General features: G+C 39.7%; 1 protein-coding gene across 2 annotated transcripts in view; it reads right to left on the minus strand.

Annotated features, from left to right (window-relative positions):
* Positions 1-18,082, minus strand: part of gstcd (glutathione S-transferase, C-terminal domain containing) — a 444,339-nt gene extending 426,257 nt beyond the window's left edge. The window contains exons 1-3 of one of the 2 annotated variants that reach the window (XM_060926471.1): positions 18,007-18,082; positions 15,108-15,581; positions 14,436-14,879 (exon numbers count right to left, since the gene is read on the minus strand). In XM_060926471.1, coding sequence (XP_060782454.1) covers positions 14,436-14,879; positions 15,108-15,539 — 876 coding nt within the window. In that variant the 5' untranslated portion in view covers positions 15,540-15,581; positions 18,007-18,082. Of the gene's footprint in view, positions 1-14,435; positions 14,880-15,095; positions 15,582-18,006 lie in introns of both variants that reach the window. The other variant, XM_060926470.1, reaches the window with a different exon arrangement.
* Between the last annotated feature and the right edge of the window lie 5,583 nt (positions 18,083-23,665).

A 23,665-nucleotide genomic window follows, 5' to 3' on the forward strand; every position in this document is an offset into this window, starting at 1 on the left:
AAATATTCTACTTATCGGCCTATTCGGTTTTTAGCCATGTTGAATTTAGTTCGTTCGGTCCACGGCAGGTGTCGCTCATCCGCGCGATCTTCACGAGACTTGTGCGAGACTTCAAAACGTGACGTGTCAGCGCCGCCATTTTGAAAACTGTTTTCCAAACTAAATATTGCACAAAAACGAGTTTAAATGACGATTACTGCCGACTTTTTTCAAACTTTCCTGACTGCTATCAAAACAAACACAACTTCCAGCTTGATTACATCAGCATTCGAAAGAGGGCGCGCGCGTCTTTTGACAACCCGTATCTGAAATCGCTCCCTACTCACTATGGACCCTTTTCAGTCACGTGACCTTCGTAACAGCGACCACCATTTTGGACATGTAGTGGACTTCGGCTCGAATCGGTTTGAATGCGAGGAAGGCGACAAACATAAAAGAAAAAGGAGCGAGATGCAGAAAACTGTATTTACTAGTTTACTGTAATTATGATCTGGCAGCTATTTACACCGGATCCAGTGTAAATAGCTGCCGGAGCCAACGTCCGAGCCGCCGCGAGCCAGCGCTGGCTCCGAGCCGCCGCGAGCCAGCGCTGGCTCCGAGCCTGCGCTGGCTCGCAGCGGCTCAGAGCCAGCGCTAGCGAGCTAGCTCGGACGTTCTAGTTTACTGTAATTATGATCTGGCAGCTATTTACACCGGATCCAGTGTAAATAGCTGCCGGAGCCAACGTCCGAGGTTCCGGAGCCAGCGCTAGCTCGCGCCTGGCCGGAGCCAGCGCTAGCTCGCTAGCTCGGACGTTGGCTCCGGCAGCTATTTACACTGGATCCGGTGTAAATAGCTGCCAGATCATAATTACAGTAAACTAGAATGGAATGTTAACAGCAATGTAATGCCTTTTCTGGCTAATTTTATTCGTCTTACCTCCAACAAAGTGGTCACTACACAAGCGCTGGTATGCCGCTATCCATCTTCTCTGTCAGTCAGCATCTACCGGGATCCGATAAAACGATAACCCTTGCCTTGTTTGTTGATGGTTACTACATCCAGGTACACAACAATATAGTGGCATGATGGAAGTCTTGCTGAAAATAAACACTTTCTTTGCTGCCGTTCCTCAATGTTGGCTGTGGTAAACTACCGGTAGTACATGTCCAAAATGGCGGCCGCGTTTGTCGTGACGTCACGTGAAAAGGGTCCATATAGTGAGGACGCCATTTTGTAGTGCTGTCCGAAACCTTAGTGAGGATTATTTACACCCTATATAGTGCACTCAAAGTATCCCACAATGCATCACGAAAAGTAGTGTACAATGATGGTCACTAACCAAAGCAATATATCCCATCATGCATTGCAGTCACGCTGAAAGAAATCAAATTAAAAGCCTCAAATTTGATTTAATAAAAAGGCAGCGGCAAAGGAGAAAGTATTCAGGGTTGATTAAAAAAAAACCGAAAGATGCAGCAAATTTGTATTTATTAATGTGAGAAATGCGCTCAGTATAATATGGATTTATCAAAAAACACATGCATGTATTTATTATTTTGAAAACCCACCAGCCGCCTGATCTGGCACGTTTTAATTGTGCGACAGTAATGATGTAAATACCAGCGCGGCGGAGTAGTGTCCGAAAGCATTTTTTCATTTTACCAATGAGCTCACTATATACAATAGTCCTCTATATAGTAATTCCCTATATAGGGAGTAGTGAACGAGTGAGCGATTTCGGACACAGGGAACATTCGCAGATGTTGGTCAGTTTGGTTTCCGCTGTACGTTTTACTTCCGTCCTACGATGTCTCGCACAGGTCTCAACGAATCTCGTTTATGGCCATTGCTTTGACATATGGACTGATATATTACAGAGCATATTTCAAACACTCAGAACTTGCTATAGCAGCGACAAAATAGCTATCAAACATGCATTCTGTTATTTAATAAAATGAGAAAAAGAATTTTGGTAATAAAAAATTTGCCTTCAGTTCTTTTAAAAAGAGTTGGTTAGTACTGGGACAGGAGACTGCCTGGGAAGACCAGATTCTGGCGTGAGAGGGACTTTGACTTATCCAAAGCGACGTACAACATACCCAGAGCAGCCTGGGGAGCAGTTGAGGGTTAGGTGCCTTGCTTAAAGGCACTTCAGCACTTTTTCAGTTGCTCCAGTATATATGGAGAAAAAAGGGTGCTGCGTTTAATCCAAAGAACACCATCCCAACTGTGAAGCGTGGGGTTGGAGGCATCACATTATGGGAGGGAATTTTGCTGGAAAAGGGATTGGTGCACTTCAGAAAGTAGATGGCACCATGAGGATAGAGGATTATGCAAAAATACTGAAGCGAGCCTTCAAGACATCAGCCACAAAGGTAAAACTTTTGTAGCTGTCGACTGGTCAGTGATCCTACGCATATAAATGTGCAACAAAATTTCACTGCTTATTTCATGTTTACCTGCTATACCTCAAGTGCCCTTGACTGTTTGGTTATTTGAACCAATTTATGTGTGTGTGTGTGTGTGTGTGTGTGTGTATATATACGAGTGTTTAGTCTACGTCTAGTTCATATCTAGAGTGTTTATACTGTTTACATTGTTTGTCTGAGTGTTTAGTCTGTGTGTAGTTCTTATCTAGTGTTTACACTGTTTATATTGTCTGAGTGTTTAGTCTGTCTTGTTCTTATCTAGTGTTTATATTGTTTGTCTGAGTGTTTAGTCTGTCTCTTGTTCTTATCTAGTGTTTATACTGTTTATTTATACTGTTTACATTGTTCGTCTGAGTGTTTAGTCTGTCTTGTTCTTATCTAGTGTTTATACTGTTTATATTGTTTGTCTGAGTGTTTAGTCTATGTCTTGATCTTATCTAGTGTTTATACTGTTTATTTATACTGTTTATATTGTTCGTCTGAGTGTTTAGTCTGTCTTGTTCTTATCTAGTGTTTATACTGTTTATATTGTTTGTCTGAGTGTTTAGTCTATGTCTTGATCTTATCTAGTGTTTATACTGTTTATTTATACTGTTTATATTGTTTGTCTGAGTGTTTAGTCTGTCTTGTTCTTATCTAGTGTTTACACTGTTTATATCGTCTGAGTGTTTAGTCTATGTCTTGTTCTTATCTAGTGTTTACACTGTTTATATCATCTGAGTGTTTAGTCTATGTCTTGTTCTTCTCTAGTGTTTACACTGTTTATATTGTCTGAGTGTTCAGTCTATGTCTTGTTCTTATCTAGTGTTTACACTGTTTATATTGTCTGAGTGTTCAGTCTATGTCTTGTTCTTATCTAGTGTTTACACTGTTTATATTGTCTGAGTGTTTAGTCTGTCTCTTGTTCTTATCTAGTGTTTACACTGTTTATATTGTCTGAGTGTTTAGTCTGTCTCTTGTTCTTATCTAGTGTTTATACTGTTTATTTATACTGTTTATATTGTTTGTCTGAGTGTTTAGTCTGTCTTGTTCTTATCTAGTGTTTATACTGTTTATATTGTCTGAGTGTTTAGTCTGTCTTGTTCTTATCTAGTGTATACACTGTTTTTATATTGTCTGAGTGTTTAGTCTATGTCTTGTTCTTATCTAGTGTTTATACTGTTTATTTATACCATTTATATTGTTTGAGTGTTTAGTCCATGTCTAGTTCCTATCTAGAGTGTTTATACTGTTTGGTTTTTTTCAATTATTCTATTTTTATTTATTGCATTGCCTGTTTGCACCGTGGGTCAGAGAGGACTGATATTTCATCTGTGCTGTATGTCGAGCATGTATAGCATATTTTAGATAGATTAGGGACAAAATTAGCTCATGTTTTAAGTCGTTCAAATTCTGTAAAGCTGCTTTGCGACAATGTTTATTGTTAAAAGCGCTATACAAATAAACTTGACTTGACATATTTGACAATAAAGTTGACTTGACTTGAAAATGGCTTAAAGACAACAAAGTGAAAATAATGAAATGGTCATCAAAAGCATTGATCTGAATCATATAGAAAATTTGTGGACTGCACTGAAAAGGTGTCTGCAAGCAAGGACGCCCACGAAACTGACTCAGTGATACGAAGGAAGGAAGAGGCAAAAATTCTGAAAAAGTACTGGGAGAAGCTTGTAGAAGGCAGCACTAAGAGTTTTGTTCGTGTTCAGCGATTAAAAGGCAATGCCACCAAATACGAACAAAATGTATATAAACTTATGGCTCACTGAAAAGCTGATACAGTAAATATCATCATCTCTAGCAGCTTTATCCTGTTCTACAGGGAAGCAGGCAAGCTGGAGCCTATCGCAGCTGACTACGGGCGAAAGGCGGGGTACACCCTGAACAAGTCGCCAGGTCATCACAGGGCTGACACATAGACACAGACAACCATTCACACTCACATTCACACCTACGGTCGATTTAGAGTCACCAGTTAACCCAGTCCTTCTCAAATAGTGGGGCGTACAATGCCGGGGGGGGGCATGTGTGACCCCGGGGAACATGCTTTTGCCGTTCTAGAATAAAGTGTAATTGCACATCCACTACAGTAGGTGGCAGTGGCGCTCTCATTGTCAGGGTGTGTGCGGGGAGTATTACCGCTATGGGGTAGGGTTTTTTGCGTACACACAGCACAGAGCAGGAGATATGAAGTGCGGTGAACACACATTGATTTTATTTAGTTTTATATATTGTGCTCCTGAGTTAATGTTGCTGATCAATTTGAATTTATTATTATTTATTGATTTTATTTAATTTTATTTTTCAGTATCAAATGGGGCGTGCCCCACTATTTGAAAAGGACCGAATTAGTTGGTTAAAAAATGTTTATAGTTTTGTGGCAGCGGGGGCGTGGTCAAGCGCCGGTCTGTGACAGGAGGGCAGAGTCAGGGAAGGTAAGTGGCAGAATCACTACACCTGACGGCAATTAACCTGTGTTTGTGTGTGTCTTCCCAGTGACCGCGCCCTATTTAAGGAGGGAGAGTGAGAGCGGAAGAGAGCTTCCCCAGAGGAGACTACAGTGTGTGTGTGTCTCTGTCTCTCTGATTGCTTATTTAATTGTCAGACTGAAAAGTGCGGCAATAAAGCCTCCTGTTCACCCTGATCTCTGTCCTGCCGTCCTCTGTGCTCCACCCACACGCAGGGAACGTTTACAAGTTTTTTTTTTAATTTTGCAAATTGCAAGCACTTTGATGGACTTTAAATCTTTTCTGTTACAGACTAAAAAAAAAACAATGTTAATAAAAAGTTATTCTTTGTTGTAAGTTGATCTATATTTCTTTCTTTTTTTTCTTTAATGTTAATAAGGATACAATGTTATGCAGAGGTGTACTTATATTACAAGTACACCTAACACCATTGTTATAAGTCTTAACAATTTTATAGACAATTTATACTATTTATAGTCGCGGCGGAGAGTGGAGGGGCGCGAAATGTTTTCTTCTTCGGGGGGGGTAACAGAAAATAATTGAGAAGCACTGAGTTACCGTATTTTCTGGACTATAGAGCGCACCAGTATATAAGCTGCATCCGCTCTATTTTTTTTAAAAAAATTTAAAAAAAGATATACAAGCCGCACCGGGCTATAAGCCGCAGATATCTATGTTGAAAAATTAGATATTTACTGCATGTACAGAACGATTTTGTACTGTAAATGTACATGTATGTACCTGAACAGATTCTTTCCGAACAGTGCCTTTTAACACGGCAGCAACTTTGCTGATTAAAACGGAACAGAACCAAGAGAAAATAACCGGTATTTATTTACCTTCATTTCTCCTGTGTTTGAAACCACAAGTCACTTTAATCATCTTCGCTGGATTTGAAAATAATTACCAGTTAGTAATTTGTCGTGCGTGTTCTATCTGCTAAAGATCTGCTAATTCTTCTTTGCATTGATTTTTCGTCTATCTTATTTTTGATTCTACTTCCGGTTAGAGCGCCCCTAGCGGTGGAAGAAAAATCCACAGAATAGCCGCACCTTTGTATAAGCCGCATGGTTCAAAACCTAGGAAAAAAGTAGCGGCTTATAGTCCAGAAAATACGGTAACCTAACCTGCATGTCTTTGGACTGTGGGGGAAACCGGAGTACCCGGAGGAAACCCACGCAGAGACAGGGAGAACATGCAAACTCCACACAGAAAGGCCCTCGCCGGCCACGGGGCTCGAACCCGGACCTTCTTTCTCTGAGGCGACAGCGCTAACCACTACACCACTGTGCCGCCTGCTGATATGGTAAATGAAAAGTGAAAAATCTTTTTCTTGGCAATTATTTTGATACGACCTCTCGGACTGAAACATCTCATGATGATAATGTTTAAAATTCTTGGCCACGTAATCTGTAGAAACAGTAACTGACCACCGACGCGCTTTGGCCGCTGGCTTTTGGCCATATATATAGAATATACATCTCCAGCCAGACTGTAGAGAAATCACTTCTGATGTACGATTCGACTTTTAAGCTTTTCCCCCCCATGTCTCTGTCCTGACCAAGTGCTACCACACTATGCGCCGGAAAAAATGCTTCAAGATGGCTACTACTGCTCTTAGGGGCCATTCTCAGAAAATGTGACAAGTTCAGTTTTAAAATCATTAATCCTGGCCCCCTAGTATACACTGATTTTAAGAACAAAATTAACACAGCAGTTAAAAAAAATTTAATATATTTTGACACAACTTGTCTGCATTTGCAAAAAAAGGTCCCCTATGGGTCCATGTGGCTGCTGCTTATAAATAAAGTTGTTTTCTGATCCCATGTCCATACAGTAATTATAGCATATATATTTACTCTGAGTTAGTAGCCACAAAAATGAAGCGTAATCCAAAAATGAAGAATTTAAAAATCACAGAAGTAAAATATACCAAGCGTCTGTACTTTATATTATTCTACTCTTACAGTTTTCGAAACTGAAACCTCCGAACCGACATACTGCTGACATACACACGCTGTCACCATAACCCAAACTCTTATTTCCCGGAAATGGCCCGGCGCTAGAGCTCAGTGGTCTCAATACTCTTTCCGACAACTTCCTGTAACGACTCGTAAGTGCGTCACAGCTCCATCACACATGGGACCACTGGCCGAAGGCGGCGAGGAAAGGGGGACGACCTGGAGTATATTTTAAAATCAGAACGCGATTTCCCTCGGTAATGAGCATAAACATACCTGAAAGCGATTTCTTTAGTCCATTTATTTCGAATGGGGAACCAAATTGTACACACTCACCAGTCATTTTAATAGGAACACCTGTATGCGCATGTGCAATTGTTACACTCATTTTTACAACACGATCACATACTGGCTCCACTAAAAATTTATAGCCACAAAAAAGTTTTATTTAGCCTAAATATACCAAAATGTCATTACCGCCATGGGTCTAAATAAGGATTAGCAAAATTTGAATGAAAATAATTCCTTTGCTTTTTATTTTATTTTCACTTTTCTTTCTGAAATATTACCTCTATACCTTCACTTTTTATTGTGGAATATATCATGATCTTTGCTTCAGCAGTTTTTGCTGTATAGCCTAAAATATATGCGCAAGAACGTGTACTTTCTTGATGTCTTTACCGTTACCGAAACGGTAAAATCATGCTGTAACTCAGGGCTTTGACAATAGAAGGCAGTGCAGCTACATGAGGGAGGACCAGGATGTTGAGCCGCCATTTTGAGGAGAAAAAAAAAAAAAAAAAATCACTGCTGCATGAATGTTGGAATCCAGGATATTGATCAGTGGTGGGTTTCCCAAAAGCCTCTTAACACTAAGAGCGTCTTAACTAGGAGAGAGAGTGTTCATTGTGCTGCTCGCTTTACCATTTAATGATTATCTTTGTGCTGTGATGCTTTTGGGAAACTCAGGCCAGGTAAATATGAAAGCTTGAGATGTCAGGGAAATTAACTCTTTGTCATTACCCCCAAATTATAAAGATAATGATGCTGCATGTTGAAAAAATTTAGTTAGCCAAGTAGCAAGTTAGGATGGGATAATAAATGTATAATTTGTTTATCTTTTTTCTGCACTCAGTGACCCAAAAACGCCATGAGATGTCTTTACCGTTACCCAGTGTTGTCTTTACCATTACTCTATAGGGTAACGGTAAAGACATTATGGGTAACAGTAAAGACAACAACTGGGCATTATTTTTTCATAATAATGATATCTTTTCAATCATAATAATGATATCTCTTGCCAGGGCTCTACAGTGCGCACATTTCACTCGCATTTGTGAGCGAATTTTTCGACATGTGAACGACGAAAAAAAAACGCACATTCGTGCGAGGGCTTCTTGCGGCCAACAATTTGGGAAAGCACTGAGCACAGACACGAGGAGTTTAACATTCTAAAATGTATCAAACGTTAAACTGCAAAGTATGTAAATCCAGCGCTGGATAGCCTACCTAATATAGTGTAACGAGTAACGGCCTGTATTGTTGTACGTGTTCAGTGTTGTGTACGTGCGCGCGTGTGTATGTTCTGCCTGCGCCTTGCATGTTCTGCCTGCGCCTTGCTCCCCGTCTGTAGTTGCATGCATTGCCTCTGTCTTGCACTGCGGTGGTTCCCACGGTAGCCGGGGGGGGAGTTACATTTTTTTGCCGTTCTGCCATGCTAGTGCGTTTTACCGGGACATGAGATTTCAGCATTTTTATTCTTCTCGGTCTGTAGCTTGAATAAGTTTAGGCTACTGAATAACACTTTCAGTTAAAGTTGAGTCTGGTGCTTTTGTGCTGACGCTACAATAGCCTACTATCACAATAAACATCCCCCGTAACATTTCCCGTTTTCTACTCATCTTTCTGTGATTGCCCCTCTTTCCCACGGTTGTATGTTGTGGGTGTGGCATTAGGTGGGAAAAGTGCTTTTTAGGGATTCATCAGATCATTCAACTGAGAGATAACTGAGAGCTGGTTCAGACCGAGCTGAGAAATATATTCGCTATGCAGAGAATAATGGCGTTTTTTAAAAGCAATGATGGTGGAAACAAGAAAAGAACAGACGAGGAAGAAAGTGTAGTGAAGAAAGCTAGAACGACGGGAGAAGGTGCGGGAAAATTATACTAGTGCATCTCAAAAAATTTGAATACCATGAAAAAGTTCCTTTTTTTTTCATAATTTAATTCAAAAACGTAAACTTTCATATATTCTATACTCATTACATGTAAAGTGAAATATTTAAAGCCTTTTTTTTTTTATTTTGATGATTATGGCTTATAGCTCATGAAAATCAGAAATCCGGTATCTCAAATTATTAGAATATTCCCTAAGATCAATCAAAAAAAGGATTTACAATACAGAAATGTCCAACTTCTGAAAAGTATATTCATTTATACACTCAATACTTGGTTGGGGCTCCTTTACCATGAATTACTGTATCAATGCGGTGTGGCATGGAGGTGATCAGTCTGTGGCACTGCTGAGGTGTTATTGAAGCCCAGGTTGCTTTGATAGTGGCCTTCAGCGTATCTGCATTTTTGGGTCGGGTGTTTCTCATCTTCCTCTTGACAATACCCCATAGATTCTCTATGGGGTTCAGGTCAGGCAAGTTGGCTGGCCAATCAAACACAGTAATATCATGGTCAGCAAACCATTTGGTAGTAGTTTTGGCACTGTGGGTAGGTGCTAAGTCCTGCTGGAAAAGGAAATCAGCATCTCCAAAAAGCTCATCAGCAGATGGAAGCATGAAGTGCTCTAAAATCTCCTGGTAGATGGCTGTGTTGACTTTGGACTTGATAAAATACAGTGGACCAACACCAGCAGATGACATGGTACCCCAAATCATCACAGACTGTGGAAACTTCACACTGGGCTTCAAACACCTTGGATTCTGTGCCTCTCCACTCTTCCTCCAGACTCTAGAACCGTGATTTCCAAATTAAATGCAAAATGTACTTTCATCTGAAAAGAGGACTTTGGACCACTGAGCAACAGTCCATTTCTTTCTCTCCTTAGCCCAGATAAGACACTTCTGACATTGTCTCTGGCTCAGGAGTAGCTTGATATTAGGAATGCGAAAGTCGTATCCCCTTTCTTGAAGATGTCTGTTCGTGATGGGTCTTGATACACTGACACCAGCCTCAGTCCACTCCTTGTGAAGCTCTCCCAAGTTCTTGAATCAACTTTTCTTGACAATCCTCTCAAGACTGCGGCCATCCCTGTTGCTTGTGCACCTTTTCCAGCCACCCTTTTCAGCAATGACCTTTTGTGGCTTACCCTCCTTGTGGAGGGCATCAGTGATCATCTTCTGGACAACAGTCAAGTCAGCAGTCTTCCCCATGATTGTGGTTGTGTGTACTGAACTAGACTGAGAGATACACTGTGTTCATACTGTTTTACTCAAACTCGAAATGAAATATTCTAATTTTTTGAGATTTTTTTTTTAATGTTTTTGTACTGTATGCCATACTGATTAAAATTAAAATAGAAAAATGTTTCAAGCATTTTAGTTTATGTGTAATGAGTCTATAATATATAACATTTTCACTTTCTTAAATAACTGATGGAAAATATTGAACTTTTTCACAATATTCTAATTTTTTGAGATGTACTAGTACAACCCCGATTCCAAAAAAGTTGGGACAAAGTACAAATTGTAAATAAAAACGGAATGCAATGATGTGGAAGTTTCAAAATTCCATATTTTATTCAGAATAGAACATAGATGACATATCAAATGTTTACACTGAGAAAATGTATCATTTAAAGAGAAAAATTAGGTGATTTTAAATTTCATGACAACAACACATCTCAAAAAAGTTGGGACAAGGCCATGTTTACCACTGTGAGACATCCCCTTTTCTCTTTACAACAGTCTGTAAACGTCTGGGGACTGAGGAGACAAGTTGCTCAAGTTTAGGGATAGGAATGTTAACCCATTCTTGTCTAATGTAGGATTCTAGTTGCTCAACTGTCTTAGGTCTTTTTTGTCGTATCTTCCGTTTTATGATGCGCCAAATGTTTTCTATGGGTGAAAGATCTGGACTGCAGGCTGGCCAGTTCAGTACCCGGACCCTTCTTCTACGCAGCCATGATGCTGTAATTGATGCAGTATGTGGTTTGGCATTGTCATGTTGGAAAATGCAAGGTCTTCCCTGAAAGAGACGTCGTCTGGATGGGAGCATATGTTGCTCTAGAACCTGGATATACCTTTCAGCATTGATGGTGTCTTTCCAGATGTGGAAGGTGCCCATGCCACACGCACTAATGCAACCCCATACCATCAGAGATGCAGGCTTCTGAACTGAGCGCTGATAACAACTTGGGTCGTCCTTCTCCTCTTTAGTCCGAATGACACGGCGTCCCTGATTTCCATAAAGAACTTCAAATTTTGATTCGTCTGACCACAGAACAGTTTTCCACTTTGCCACAGTCCATTTTAAATGAGCCTTGGCCCAGAGAAGACGTCTGCGCTTCTGGATCATGTTTAGATACGGCTTCTTCTTTGAACTATGGAGTTTTAGCTGGCAACGGCGGATGCCACGGTGAATTGTGTTCACAGATAATGCTCTCTGGAAATATTCCTGAGCCCATTTTGTGATTTCCAATACAGAAGCATGCCTGTATGTGATGCAGTGCCGTCTAAGGGCCCGAAGATCACGGGCACCCAGTATGGTTTTCCGGCCTTGACCCTTACGCACAGAGATTCTTCCAGATTCTCTGAATCTTTTGATGATATTATGCACTGTAGATGATGATATGTTCAAACTCTTTGCAATTTTACACTGTCAAACTCCTTTCTGATATTGCTCCACTATTTGTCGGCGCAGAATTAGGGGGATTGGTGATCCTCTTCCCATCTTTACTTCTGAGAGCCGCTGCCACTCCAAGATGCTCTTTTTATACCCAGTCATGTTAATGACCTATTGCCAATTGACCTAATGAGTTGCAATTTGGTCCTCCAGCTGTTCCTTTTTTGTACCTTTAACTTTTCCAGCCTCTTATTGCCCCTGTCCCAACTTTTTTGAGATGTGTTGCTGTCATGAAATTTCAAATGAGCCAATATTTGCATGAAACTTCAAAATGTCTCACTTTCTGAAATAGACATGGCATATGTTTAGAAAATCAGCAATTTAACCACCATAACCCTTTGAAAAACTCTCTAAATATCAGCTAAAACTATCAAAGTTCTTAAATAATATTTAGGATGGCTATTGTTTTGCTGTTTTGTGGATTTTAGCATACATTTCTGTGGCTTGTGGCAATAATATAGAATTGTACATGATCAAAGTTGATTTTAGCTTGGGTTTTACATTATAAGAAAGAAAGACTGACAGTGACATATTAGGTTGGTTACAAATAGGTTCAACTTATTCACATCTGTAAAATACAGGCCTAGGTGAGATCTCTGGGAGTGGTTTTGATGTATTACATGTTGCTTTATTTTTGCATGGTGAGGTTGACATTTACATGGAATTGCCCATATTTGATATGTAGTCTATGTTCTATTGTGAATACAATATCAGTTTTTGAGATTTGTAAATGATTGCATTCCGTTTTTATTTACAATTAGTACTTTGTTCCAACTTTTTTGGAATCAGGGTTGTATAATGAGATGGAAAGCACACACCCCAGTGCAAACATTTAGATGGGAACATACAACACAGCAGAAAAACAAATAATATACAGTATATACAAATGGTGCATGTCACAACACAGCAGAAAAACAAAGAATATATATACACACACAACTGGGCGTGTTGAGTTGCAGATGTTAATTGCACATTAGTTATAGAAACTCAGTTCAGCTACAAAACTCAGGATATTGCACTGTATTTGGTATTGCATTGTATTGGGTATGGATGTAAAAGTGTAGAAATATAAATATAAAATATACAAAAGCTATAAAAACTCAAAAGTTGCTCTGTGAGGTTGCACTGTAATAAGTATTGCACTGTATCAGGAAAGTGTGAGAATATTGTCCTTTTAGGTCCTTGTTGGCGCATTGTTGCACCTGCCAGAAGTGGCATCAGTCAGTGCATGTAATTAGCCTTTTTCACATTACGTCACTTGCAGAAGAACCTCACATCCGTTTTCAGCCTTTTGAATGGAAGAAGAGGCGGCATGCTAATCTGCTGGCTAACAAGTAGCAACCATAGAAAGTCAGTAAACTTCCTTTCCAAAACAAGGCAGATAGGTGACTGGAATGGTCGCTAACAATACGTAATGATAAACAACAATGCGCAATATTATTATCAATCTTATCTGTCAATGACACAGTTTTGTTAACATATGTTGCCGCCGTATACCTCTTCTTCCATTCAAAAGGCTGAAAACGGATACGAGTTCCCCTGCAAGTGACGTAATGTGAAAAAGGCTAATTGTTCAAGGTGGTTATGGCCTGTGGGGAAAAAAATGTTTTTGAGTCTGTTGGTCCTTGCTTTGATGCACCTGTAACGCCTGCCTGAGGGCAGCAAGTCAGAGAACTCAGAGCCAGGGTGGGAGCTGTCCTTGATGATGTTGTTAGCTCTGCTGAGCTCTGCTCTCTGTTTAGCTACTGTTTGTTCATTCATTCAGTTGTTTGTTATTCAGTTGTTTGTTCATTCATTCATTCTCAATTGAATTTTGCGTTTTATGTGTTGGTGTGTCTAAGGTTTGCGCTGCAATAAACCTTTAAAATGAAAACCTACTTGTGCTTGTGCCCCCATTTTTTTCCCTGTGCTCCTAAAATTAACTTAGGAGCATGTGTGCTCCTGAAAAAAAAAAAAGTGTAGGGCCCTGTCTCTTGCTTCATGAAATAATGCTTTTTTTGTCTATTAAATACATTAACTGAGATTAACTAAAATTAGTGTATACAAAAATTTTTTAAATGTTTTTCCTGTTACTCGTCACATTTTCTGAGAATGGCCCTTATTCTCTGTGCAAGCTTTATTTTATTTATTTTTACAGACAAAACATTTAACATACTAAAAAAAAAACCTCGACACCATGTCAAGCGATTGATGATTTTTGCACAAACTTTCCATGACGATAAAATGATGGCTGTGCATTTCCCTTACTTCTGAGCTACGTTATCCTTGTCATTCCAATACGAAACTAAACAAGCAAACTTGAGACACCAAACATGACCGTGAGTTGGCCTAGTGGTTAGCGTGTCTGCCTCTTGATCGGGAGATTGCGAGTTCTACTCACGGTCGGGTCATACCAAAGACCAGCATAAAAATGGTACCTACTGCCGTCTGGCAAGGCACGCTGCAAGACAGATGCGAATGGGGAGTCAAACTCTCGCGGTTACCAGAGGACCAGCCCCCGACTGTAACCCTAGCTACGTAATAGGCGAGAGGCCGAGGGCTACGGAAACGGAGATCGGCGCCGCCCTATACGCCACATGGCATGGGAAGGGACTTTGACTTTTGATCAATTCCATATTGGGGTTGGTGGAAAGTTTGTATGTAATTATATGCCAAGCTGTTGCTCTGAAAGATACCCAGGGAATCAAATAATATGAAAAATGTTTACTTTCTGAAGTGAAATAACCCAGAGAAATTTTCTTTTACCAGGTATCGATGGATGCACGGCAGCAGCACCACATCAGTGAGTGTGAAGTAAAGCCCCTCGGCGAACACATGCTCCAATTCTGGCAGCTCAGTGGTCTTCACTTTCCTTATATCAGAGCGCTCTCTGGTGGTGGGAACAGGTGGCGCTCCGTCCACAGACAGTTTGGCCAGAGCTGCATTCATCTCCAGTCCACACCGGTTCTTGCTCTGAGGACCATCCTGCTGGCTCTCGGGTGGTTGAGAGTTCTTCTCAGAGTTCTTCTGCTGCTGAAGTTTGTGACGGCGGAGTTTGTCATCGTTGTGCACCTTGACCGGTTCGGCCAGGCGGTGCTCCAGCTGGAGGAGAGCGGCGGGAAGATGGAGTCGCTCCTCTGTCGGGTTACGTAGGTGATCCTCGACTGCTGAGGGAATGTCCAGCTCGCATAACCTGGTCCAGCGGCTCACCTAACACAGGAACTGGGCATTTATATTTCCATACACAGGGTGTTCACAGAATAAAGACTAAATATGGAGATCAAATACAAATGCAGTTGAGTAAGTCTAATTAATGAATAAACAAACCACTATGGGGTGGTGTGTATTGTTAAAGGAAAATTTGTTAAACAAGTGCACATTTTTAATCTGTCCAACATACGGTACAAGTCCCTGTGTCCTCTTTACTTTTGCTCTCACCTCAGCACAGGCCTTCAGGCAGGTGTTCTTAAAGCCCAGCAGTGAGGCCACGTCTCTGCGTTGTGGCTCCAGGCGGCAGGTCATCTGGATAATGTGTCTGAGCACCACAGCCAGTCCGGCTCTGCAGAAACATCCATTCGGCTCCACCACAACCGGCAGACGACATGCTGCCACCAGGGCTGGAGTTTCTGCCCTCTTCACTTCAGACACAGCCAGTTTCTTTGGAAGGGAACCTGCCAAAGCTTCTACACTGCCAGGCTGATCTGAGACTAGGTAAACCTGGAAAGACTCGCACTCAGTGTAGGACAGAAGGAACAGAGTGATGGAGGAGTGCAGAGGAAGGACTGCAGCTCCGCTGATGTTACAGACCTCTAGGAAGAGGCTCGATTCCTCTGGGTTTCGGTTTGCGCGCTTCATTCTGATCTGACGCATCAGTGATTTGTCCTGGAGCACTGCACAGGTATCAAGTTCATCCTAAAAACAAAAATCAAGGAAAGTCAGACAGCTGGTAATAACGTATCCACGTAAGCTGTTGGATCTGAAAATACTGTTTGCTATCCTAATGGGAATTGATCTAACAGTTTTAGTGATTTCTCAAGTCCATTCATTCAGCTACAGATAGAGATACGTGTATTCAGTATGGAATTAACTGAATTAGGGTGACATGGTGGTGGAGAGGATAGTGTTGCTGCTTTACAGCTCCAGGGCTCCTGGTTTGACCCTGGTCTTGTGTGGAGTTTTGCCCGTTCTCCCTGTGTGGGTTTCCTCTAGTTTCCATGAATGAATTAACTGAATTTTCATCTTATCTTATTACTATAATGCCAGTTTTTCCTACAATACCATGAATGTTATATTCAGTGCACCTTGTTTCACTGCAGGCAACCAAACAGGATCAAAACAAACTACAATAATAGAGAAGTCCATTAAATCACATCTTATTCCCATTAATAGGGTGCATCAGTTGCCCCCTAAAAGTGAAAAGTTCCTCCGATCATGATGCATTTTTGTTTTTAATGTTCCTTTTGGTAAGAAAACACACTGGGTGAAATATTTTGACAAAATTCAAAAGTTTAATGGTGGCACCAGGAGCTCAAAGTTATGGAAAAAGCTGCTATTTTATGACTTTTATGACAAAATTTCGATCACTTTTCATGAAACATTATGGCACCTTATAGAGTATAGCAAATATCTTAGATACACATTTTTAGTACATATTCTAAATATATTATCAAGCACAGTTTGAGTTTGAGCTGTTCATTGAATCATTGTTCAACTACTTTTAAACAATACAAATGTATTATGAATCACATTAATGCTTCTCAATCCCTTGCAAAGGTTCTTAACATGATCTCTGGCTCACAAGAAATCAATAAATGGAGTCCAACATTGTGATTCAAACCTTACGCGAAAACATAAAATAAGCGTTTTTTGGCAAAAAAAAAAAAAATGAACCTCATGGTGCCACCATTAGACTTTTGAATATGGTCAAAAAATTTTACAGGATGTCTTTGTTGGTGAAAAGGAACACCCAAACAAAAATGCATCAGATTTTATGAAAGTGAGAGCAACTGATGCACCCTACCCATTAAGCCACCATCAATGTCCAGTATGACATGTTACAAAACCAGCAAAATATCTAAACATTTATTTGACTAATTTTGCTCATTATTAGGACTTTTTACATACTATTAATCACCCATAATTAAAACCACCAAGCACCAACAGCATCGTCTAATGGTTACCATTTTGCTCAGCATGGAATTAATATGAATACTATATTAATCAAATTGAATTGAATCAAAGCGTAGTGTAACATATTTAGGCATAACTTTAGACCAGTCTCTTTCTGGCGATAGTATTGTAGATAAAATTGTTTCTAAATGTTCCAATAAAGTAAAGTTTCTGTATAGAAATGCCCGAAATCTTGACAAAGACATTAAAAAACTTTTAGTATCGGCTTTGATTCGGTGTCATTTCGACTACGCCTGTACTGTACCTCGATACAGTGGACTGACAAAGAAATCCAAGTCCAGATTACAAGTGGTTCAAAATAAGGTCATCAGGTTCATGTTGAATCTCCCTCCTAGGTCTCATATTGGGGCGGAAGAGTTTAGAAATGTAGGATTGTTACCGGTGGATATGCGTGTAAATCAGTTAAAGTTAGGACATGTGTATAATATTTTTCATAATAATGCTCCTGTGTATTTGAAAGAAAATTTCCAACGTAGTACAAATTCACGCACCAGAAATAGTATTCATACTTTTAATATTACCCATGTTGGGCCTTTTAGTAAAAACAGTTTTTATTCCACTGGTGCTTCATTGTGGAATGATCTACCTCTGTCTGCCCGATCTGCTCAAAATAAATGTATTTTTAAGAAAATGGTTAAAGATAATTTTATGTCACAACTTCTAGTCAACAATCAGTCTGCTTTTATATATTACTGATGTTAAAATTGTGTAATATATTGAAATTTTCAGTATTATTATTTTTCTCTTTTTGGATATATTACTCTTACTTTATTTATTCAGTTTATTGTGATTTATTATTAGTATAGTATTTTATGTTATTTGGTGCTATTTTGTTTACCTATTCGAGGACCACAATGGAAATAAGTATTTTTACTTTTTGTGTTATCCTCCGCAATATTTATATGTTCACATGTAATGTATATGTTTCTACTGCGAAATCAATCAATCATCAATTAATAAAAATAAAATGTTTAGTGCTGCCTGCAGTGTTAAAGCCTGGTCAATTAGCCAGCTAGCGAGCTGATAATATTTAGCAACGTTAACCTTCTTCCCAAACTCCTCATCCTATATAATTAAAGCCAAGCAAAAGATTAAAATATATACATATATTGTAAATATTCAGCAGTTTGCTGGAGGAATGACTTACAGTGTTTAACAGTCGGCTGTCAATAAACTTTGATTCACGTGGAACATTAGTTTGAATTGGGTGTTACATAAAAAACACACCGGCTTGCAAACGAACGCGCTGAATCGTTCCGACCAACTTTGTGTTCCCTCCAGTCCTGTTATTTCTGCTTGTTGTTTTTTGTTTGGTTTTTTTATTCTTCAGAGAGAGAACAAATAAAACACCAACTGATTAAGATTGCGTCTGTCCAGCGAGGATACGCTTAGTTAACACGTCAAAACGTTTACACAGAGTAATTTCAATTATTAGTCAGGAATATTTGCTTGTTTCTCAGGGATGATACACATTAATGTGCATTAAGGGCCCCATACACGTTCAAAAAAGTCGTCAAAATTTTGATATCAAAATTTTGATACAAAGTTTGATCGTGTGTAGGGTGTTTTGATGTCAAAAATTTGATGTCAAAATTTTGAACCCAAATTTTGACATATCAAATCACTTTGATATTTTTTGAAGAGTCGTCAGATTATTGATGTGTGTGGGGGGCTTCAGTGTGATGCACAAGCGTTCACTTGGTGGTATAGATGAACGCATCACAGTGTCTTCTTTCAATATCAATGGCTTGACAAGGTCCAATAATTCATCGAAGGATGGGGCATCCATCCTAAGGAAATTACGGAAGTCCTCTGGTTCTTTGAGACAAAGTTCTCTGAGGAGGTTGACGTGACTGTACGTTCGCCGTTTCAAAAACCAGTCTTTCGACCATTTCCGTCGATGCCGAGGCGGTTCATTGTCCAAAGCGAACAAAAGTGCTACGGCCACTGCTGCGTCCATGTCAAAGTTTTTGACAATACTGAATTTTTGATAGAAAAAACATTGAATCGTGTGTGGACATTTTACATCAAAATTTTGCATCAAAATTTTGATATCAAAATTTTGATACAAAATTTTGACGACTTTTTTGAACGTGTATGGGGCCCTTTAGCATTTCTAATATAAATGTGTCAGGTTTTGCCAAATTGTTTTTTTTTTTAATCTCCTGTCTTTAAATTTAAATGATTATTCGGGAATATGTGTTTAATAACTGTTTAACAATTATAGAATTTTTTAATATAATTTATGTAATTTTTGTCTAATAATTATTTAAGAATTATATAATTTAATAAGAATATTTTAACAAATATATTTTTGTTTAATAATTGTTTAATTATATACTTTAATAAGAGTATTTATTCAATGATTATATAATTTAATAACTTAAATTATTATTCAGGAATATGTGTTTGTTTGTTTGTTTGTTTGTTTGTTTGTTTGTTTGTTTGTTTGTTTCTCAGGGATGATACACATTAATGTGCATTAGCATTTATAATATAAATGTCAGGTTTTGCCAAATTGCTTTTTTTTTTAATCTGCTTTCTTTAAATTTAAATGATTATTCAGGAATATGTGTGTTTAATAATGGTATAATTTTTGTCTAACAATTTTGTTTAAGAATTATAATGAAATACAAATATTTTAATAATGATATACTTTTTGTTTAATTATTATATAATTTAATAATAATAATAATATTTGTTTAAGAATTATATAGTTTAAATTATTATTCAGGAATATTTGTTTGTGGCGGCACGGTGGTGTAGTGGTTAGCACTGTCGCCTCACAGCAAGAAGGTCCTGGGTTCGAGCCCCGTGGCCGGCGAGGGCCTTTCTGTGTGGAGTTTGCATGTTCTCCCCGTGTCCGCGTGGGTTTCCTCCGGGTGCTCCGGTTTCCCCCACAGTCCAAAGACATGCAGGTTAGGTTAACTGGTGACTCTAAATTGACCGTAGGTGTGAATGTGAGTGTGAATGGTTGTCTGTGTCTATGTGTCAGCCCTGTGATGACCTGGCGACTTGTCCAGGGTGTACCCCGCCTTTCGCCCGTAGTCAGCTGGGATAGGCTCCAGCTTGCCTGCGACCCTGTAGAACAGGATAAAGCGGCTACAGATAATGAGATGAGATGAATGAGATATTTATTTGTTTCTCAGGGATGATACACATTAATGTGCATGAGCATTTATAATACGGTATAAATGTGTCAGGTTTTGCTGAATTGTTTTTTAAATCTGCTGTCTCTGAAGCAGCACTGAAAACATGGTGACACATAAAACACCAAATAGTGAAAACTAAAACTTCCTGAATTCTGATCTTACAGGCAGCTACTGTAATAAAACAGATCATGGACCAAGTCCTCCTCAGACCAGACTCCATTCTAGAATTCAGTAAGAAATGTCTCCATCTAGCGGCAAAACTGTGTCATTACAGCATTTTTTTGGGGGGGGGGGGGGGGGTGAACTACAAATTAAAGTGCTGATGACACGTTTTTGACATCTTTGGCGATGTTTTATAACATAAAAAGTAATTCCCGATGATCCATATATTAATTCACGAAGGCGCCTATTTTACAAGTTATGATAAAAAACGCGGCTATTTGGGCAAATTTGACGGGGCTGCAGCACCCAGGAGACGAAAGAGGAGGAGGAGCTATATGACGTCAGCGAAAGAACCTTCCTCCTAACTTACCAGTTTGTTGTTGATGCGACAGGTGTTCAGTTTATCATTATTAGTATTTTTATTAGACATTATATATATATAGTTATTATCAGGGGTGCAGATAGGATTTTTGAACTGGGGGGACTGAGCTGTCAGCAAATGATTCTATTTTGTGTATATATATATATATATATATATATATATATATATATATATATATATATATATATATAATGTGTGTGTGTGTGTGTGTGTGTGTGTATATATATATATATATATATATATATATATATATATATATATATACACACTACCGTTCAAAAGTTTGGGGTCACTTTGAAATGTCCTTATTTTTGAAAGAAAAGCACTGTTCTTTTCAATGAAGATCACTTTAAACTAATCAGAAATCCACTCTATACATTGCTAATGTGGTAAATGACTATTCTAGCTGCAAATGTCTGGTTTTTGGTGCAATATCTCCATAGGTGTATAGAGACCCATTTCCAGCAACTCTCACTCCAGTGTTCTAATGGTACAATGTGTTTGCTCATTGCCTCAGAAGGCTAATGGATGATTAGAAAACCCTTGTACAATCATGTTAGCACAGCTGAAAACAGTTTGCCAGATACTGCTGAAGTTTTCCAGCCCAAAATATGTTCAAAACCCACCAAAATGCACTTGAAACCGCCCAACGGGGAGGGAAACCTCCCAATCTGGCAACACTGCCAGTATTCCGGAGGGGGTCTACTAGTAGCTATGCCGGATCCAAAGACAGTCTTCCTGTCAGAACATGTGTTGTGAAACGACATAAGATAAAGGTACATAGAGTTATAGATTCTACATGATAATCATAAATGTAATCATAAAGTCGGCGTGATATCAGTCATGTATTTGCTTGTGAAAGCTTGCGGCTTTCATGTAACTGCCGCCTAGCAACGAGAGGCAAAGGGTAAAGAGGGTAGGCTATCATAGATTCTATTCGGAAGAGATCAACACAATTCTAGACTCCCAGAAGAGGAAGAGCTAGCACTAGAGAGTTCACCGGCGTTTTCATGCGCCATTTCCATTGAGTAGAATCAGAGTAGAACAGCCAGTGAACCGCAGCGTGTTCTTCCGCTGACGTCACAACATGGCCGTGAGCCACGGACCCAGTTTTCTTGCGCTGTGCAATTAAAAGTTGGATATTCCCATGGGAGGGTTTTTGTTTGTTTGTTTGTTTGTTTTAAAAGCGGCTTTGCAGTTGCTTTTTTTTAAATCACTGACTACTAAAAGGTAGTTTTGTTCTCATTTTAACCGGAACAAATTCTCTTTTAAACCTTGAACCCTTCAAACAATTAAACACCACTACCTTCTAGTAGTGGTGTCCAACCTTCCATAGAAATAAAATTAACTTTAATTCCCTTCTGAGGACAGTAAAAATCTGTTTATTTTATCTCAGCAGCAATACACTATATGGCCACCTACCTGACCATCGCACCTGTACGTGGTTCTTCTCAAAACTGTTGCTCCAAAGTTGGTAGCGCAAAATTGTATTTGATGTCTTCTTTTCCTTCACTTCACTGACATGACAATGTGCCTGTGCACAAAGCAAGCTCCATGAAGACATGGTTTGCTGAGGTTTGGAGCAGAAGTACCCATGGAGCGCATTTGGGATGAACTGGAATGCTGACTGCACGCCGGGCCTCCTGGCCCAACTTCACTGCACTCTCAGAAAACAAAGTACATCACTGTACCTTTAGGGGTACAACGGCTTGTCACTGAGGCAGTACCCACTAAGGTACTGATTTGTACCATTTATACACTGATTGGGAACATAATATGTACCTTTTTGACCCTAAAAAGGTACACATAGTTGCCCTGAAGTCCAATAATGAGCCCAATGTGGTACATTAGTGTAGATTGTACCTTGGGGGACAGAAACAGACTCCTACTGTACCCCGATTTCTGTCAGTGTACGCGACTTCACTAATGCTCTTGTGGCTGAATGAAAACAAATCCCTACAGCCACGCTCCAAAACCTAGTGGAAAGCCTTCATGGAAGAATAGAATGAGAGGTTCAACAAGTACATGTGGGTGTGATGAGCAGGTGTCCACATACTTTTGGCTATACAGTGTATATCAAAGTCTCCATATCATATCTCATCTCATTATCTCTAGCTGCTTTATCCTGTTCTACAGGTTTGCAGGCAAGCTGGAGCCTATCCCAGCTGACTACGGGCGAAAGGCGGGGTACACCCTGGACAAGTCACCAGGTCATCACAGGGCTGACACATAGACACAGACAACCATTCACACTCACATTCACACCTACGGTCAATTTAGAGTCACCAGTTAACCTAACCTGCATGTCTTTGGACTGTGGGGGAAACCGGAGCACCCATCCACCTGCTGTTCTGTTTTATGCAGTTCTGGAATCAGCCGATCCCTCAACAGCAACACAATGCACCAAATCATGCAGAAACAAATCAAGAGCTTCAGTGAGCTGAATGTTAATTTCTTCAAACATCAGAATGGGAAAATTTGTGATCTCAAAGTGTGACTTTCGCTGTAGCATGGCTGTTGGTTTGAGCCAGATGGACTGGTTTGAGTATTTCAGAATCTGCTGATCTCCTGGGGTTTCACACACAACAGTCTGTAGAGTTTACACAGACAGAATGGTGCAAAAAACATTGAGTTGAGTGGGCGACAGTTCTGTCGATGGAAACGTCTTGTTGATAAGAGAGGTCAGACGAAAACGGGCAGAGGAAAATGGCTCGAGCTGCCAGGAAGGATATAGTAACTCATATAATCACTCTTGACAATTGTGGTGATCAGAAAAGCATCTCAGCATGCAACAGCAGAAGAACACACTGGGTTCCACTCCTGCAGCCAAGAACAGGAATCTCAGAATCCAGAACAAGTTCCTATTAAAGTCGCCGGTGAGTGGAGAATTATGATATAATTTATCTCTCATCTCATTATCTGTAGCCGCTTTATCCTGTTCTACAGGGTCGCAGGCAAGCTGGAGCCTATCCCAGCTGACTACGGGCGAAAGGCGGGGTACACCCTGGACAAGTCGCCAGGTCATCACAGGGCTGACACATAGACACAGACAACCATTCACACTCACATTCACACCTACGGTCAATTTAGAGTCACCAGTTAACCTAACC

This window comes from Neoarius graeffei, chromosome 7 (assembly GCF_027579695.1).
Source record: "Neoarius graeffei isolate fNeoGra1 chromosome 7, fNeoGra1.pri, whole genome shotgun sequence".
NCBI lineage: Eukaryota > Metazoa > Chordata > Actinopteri > Siluriformes > Ariidae > Neoarius > Neoarius graeffei.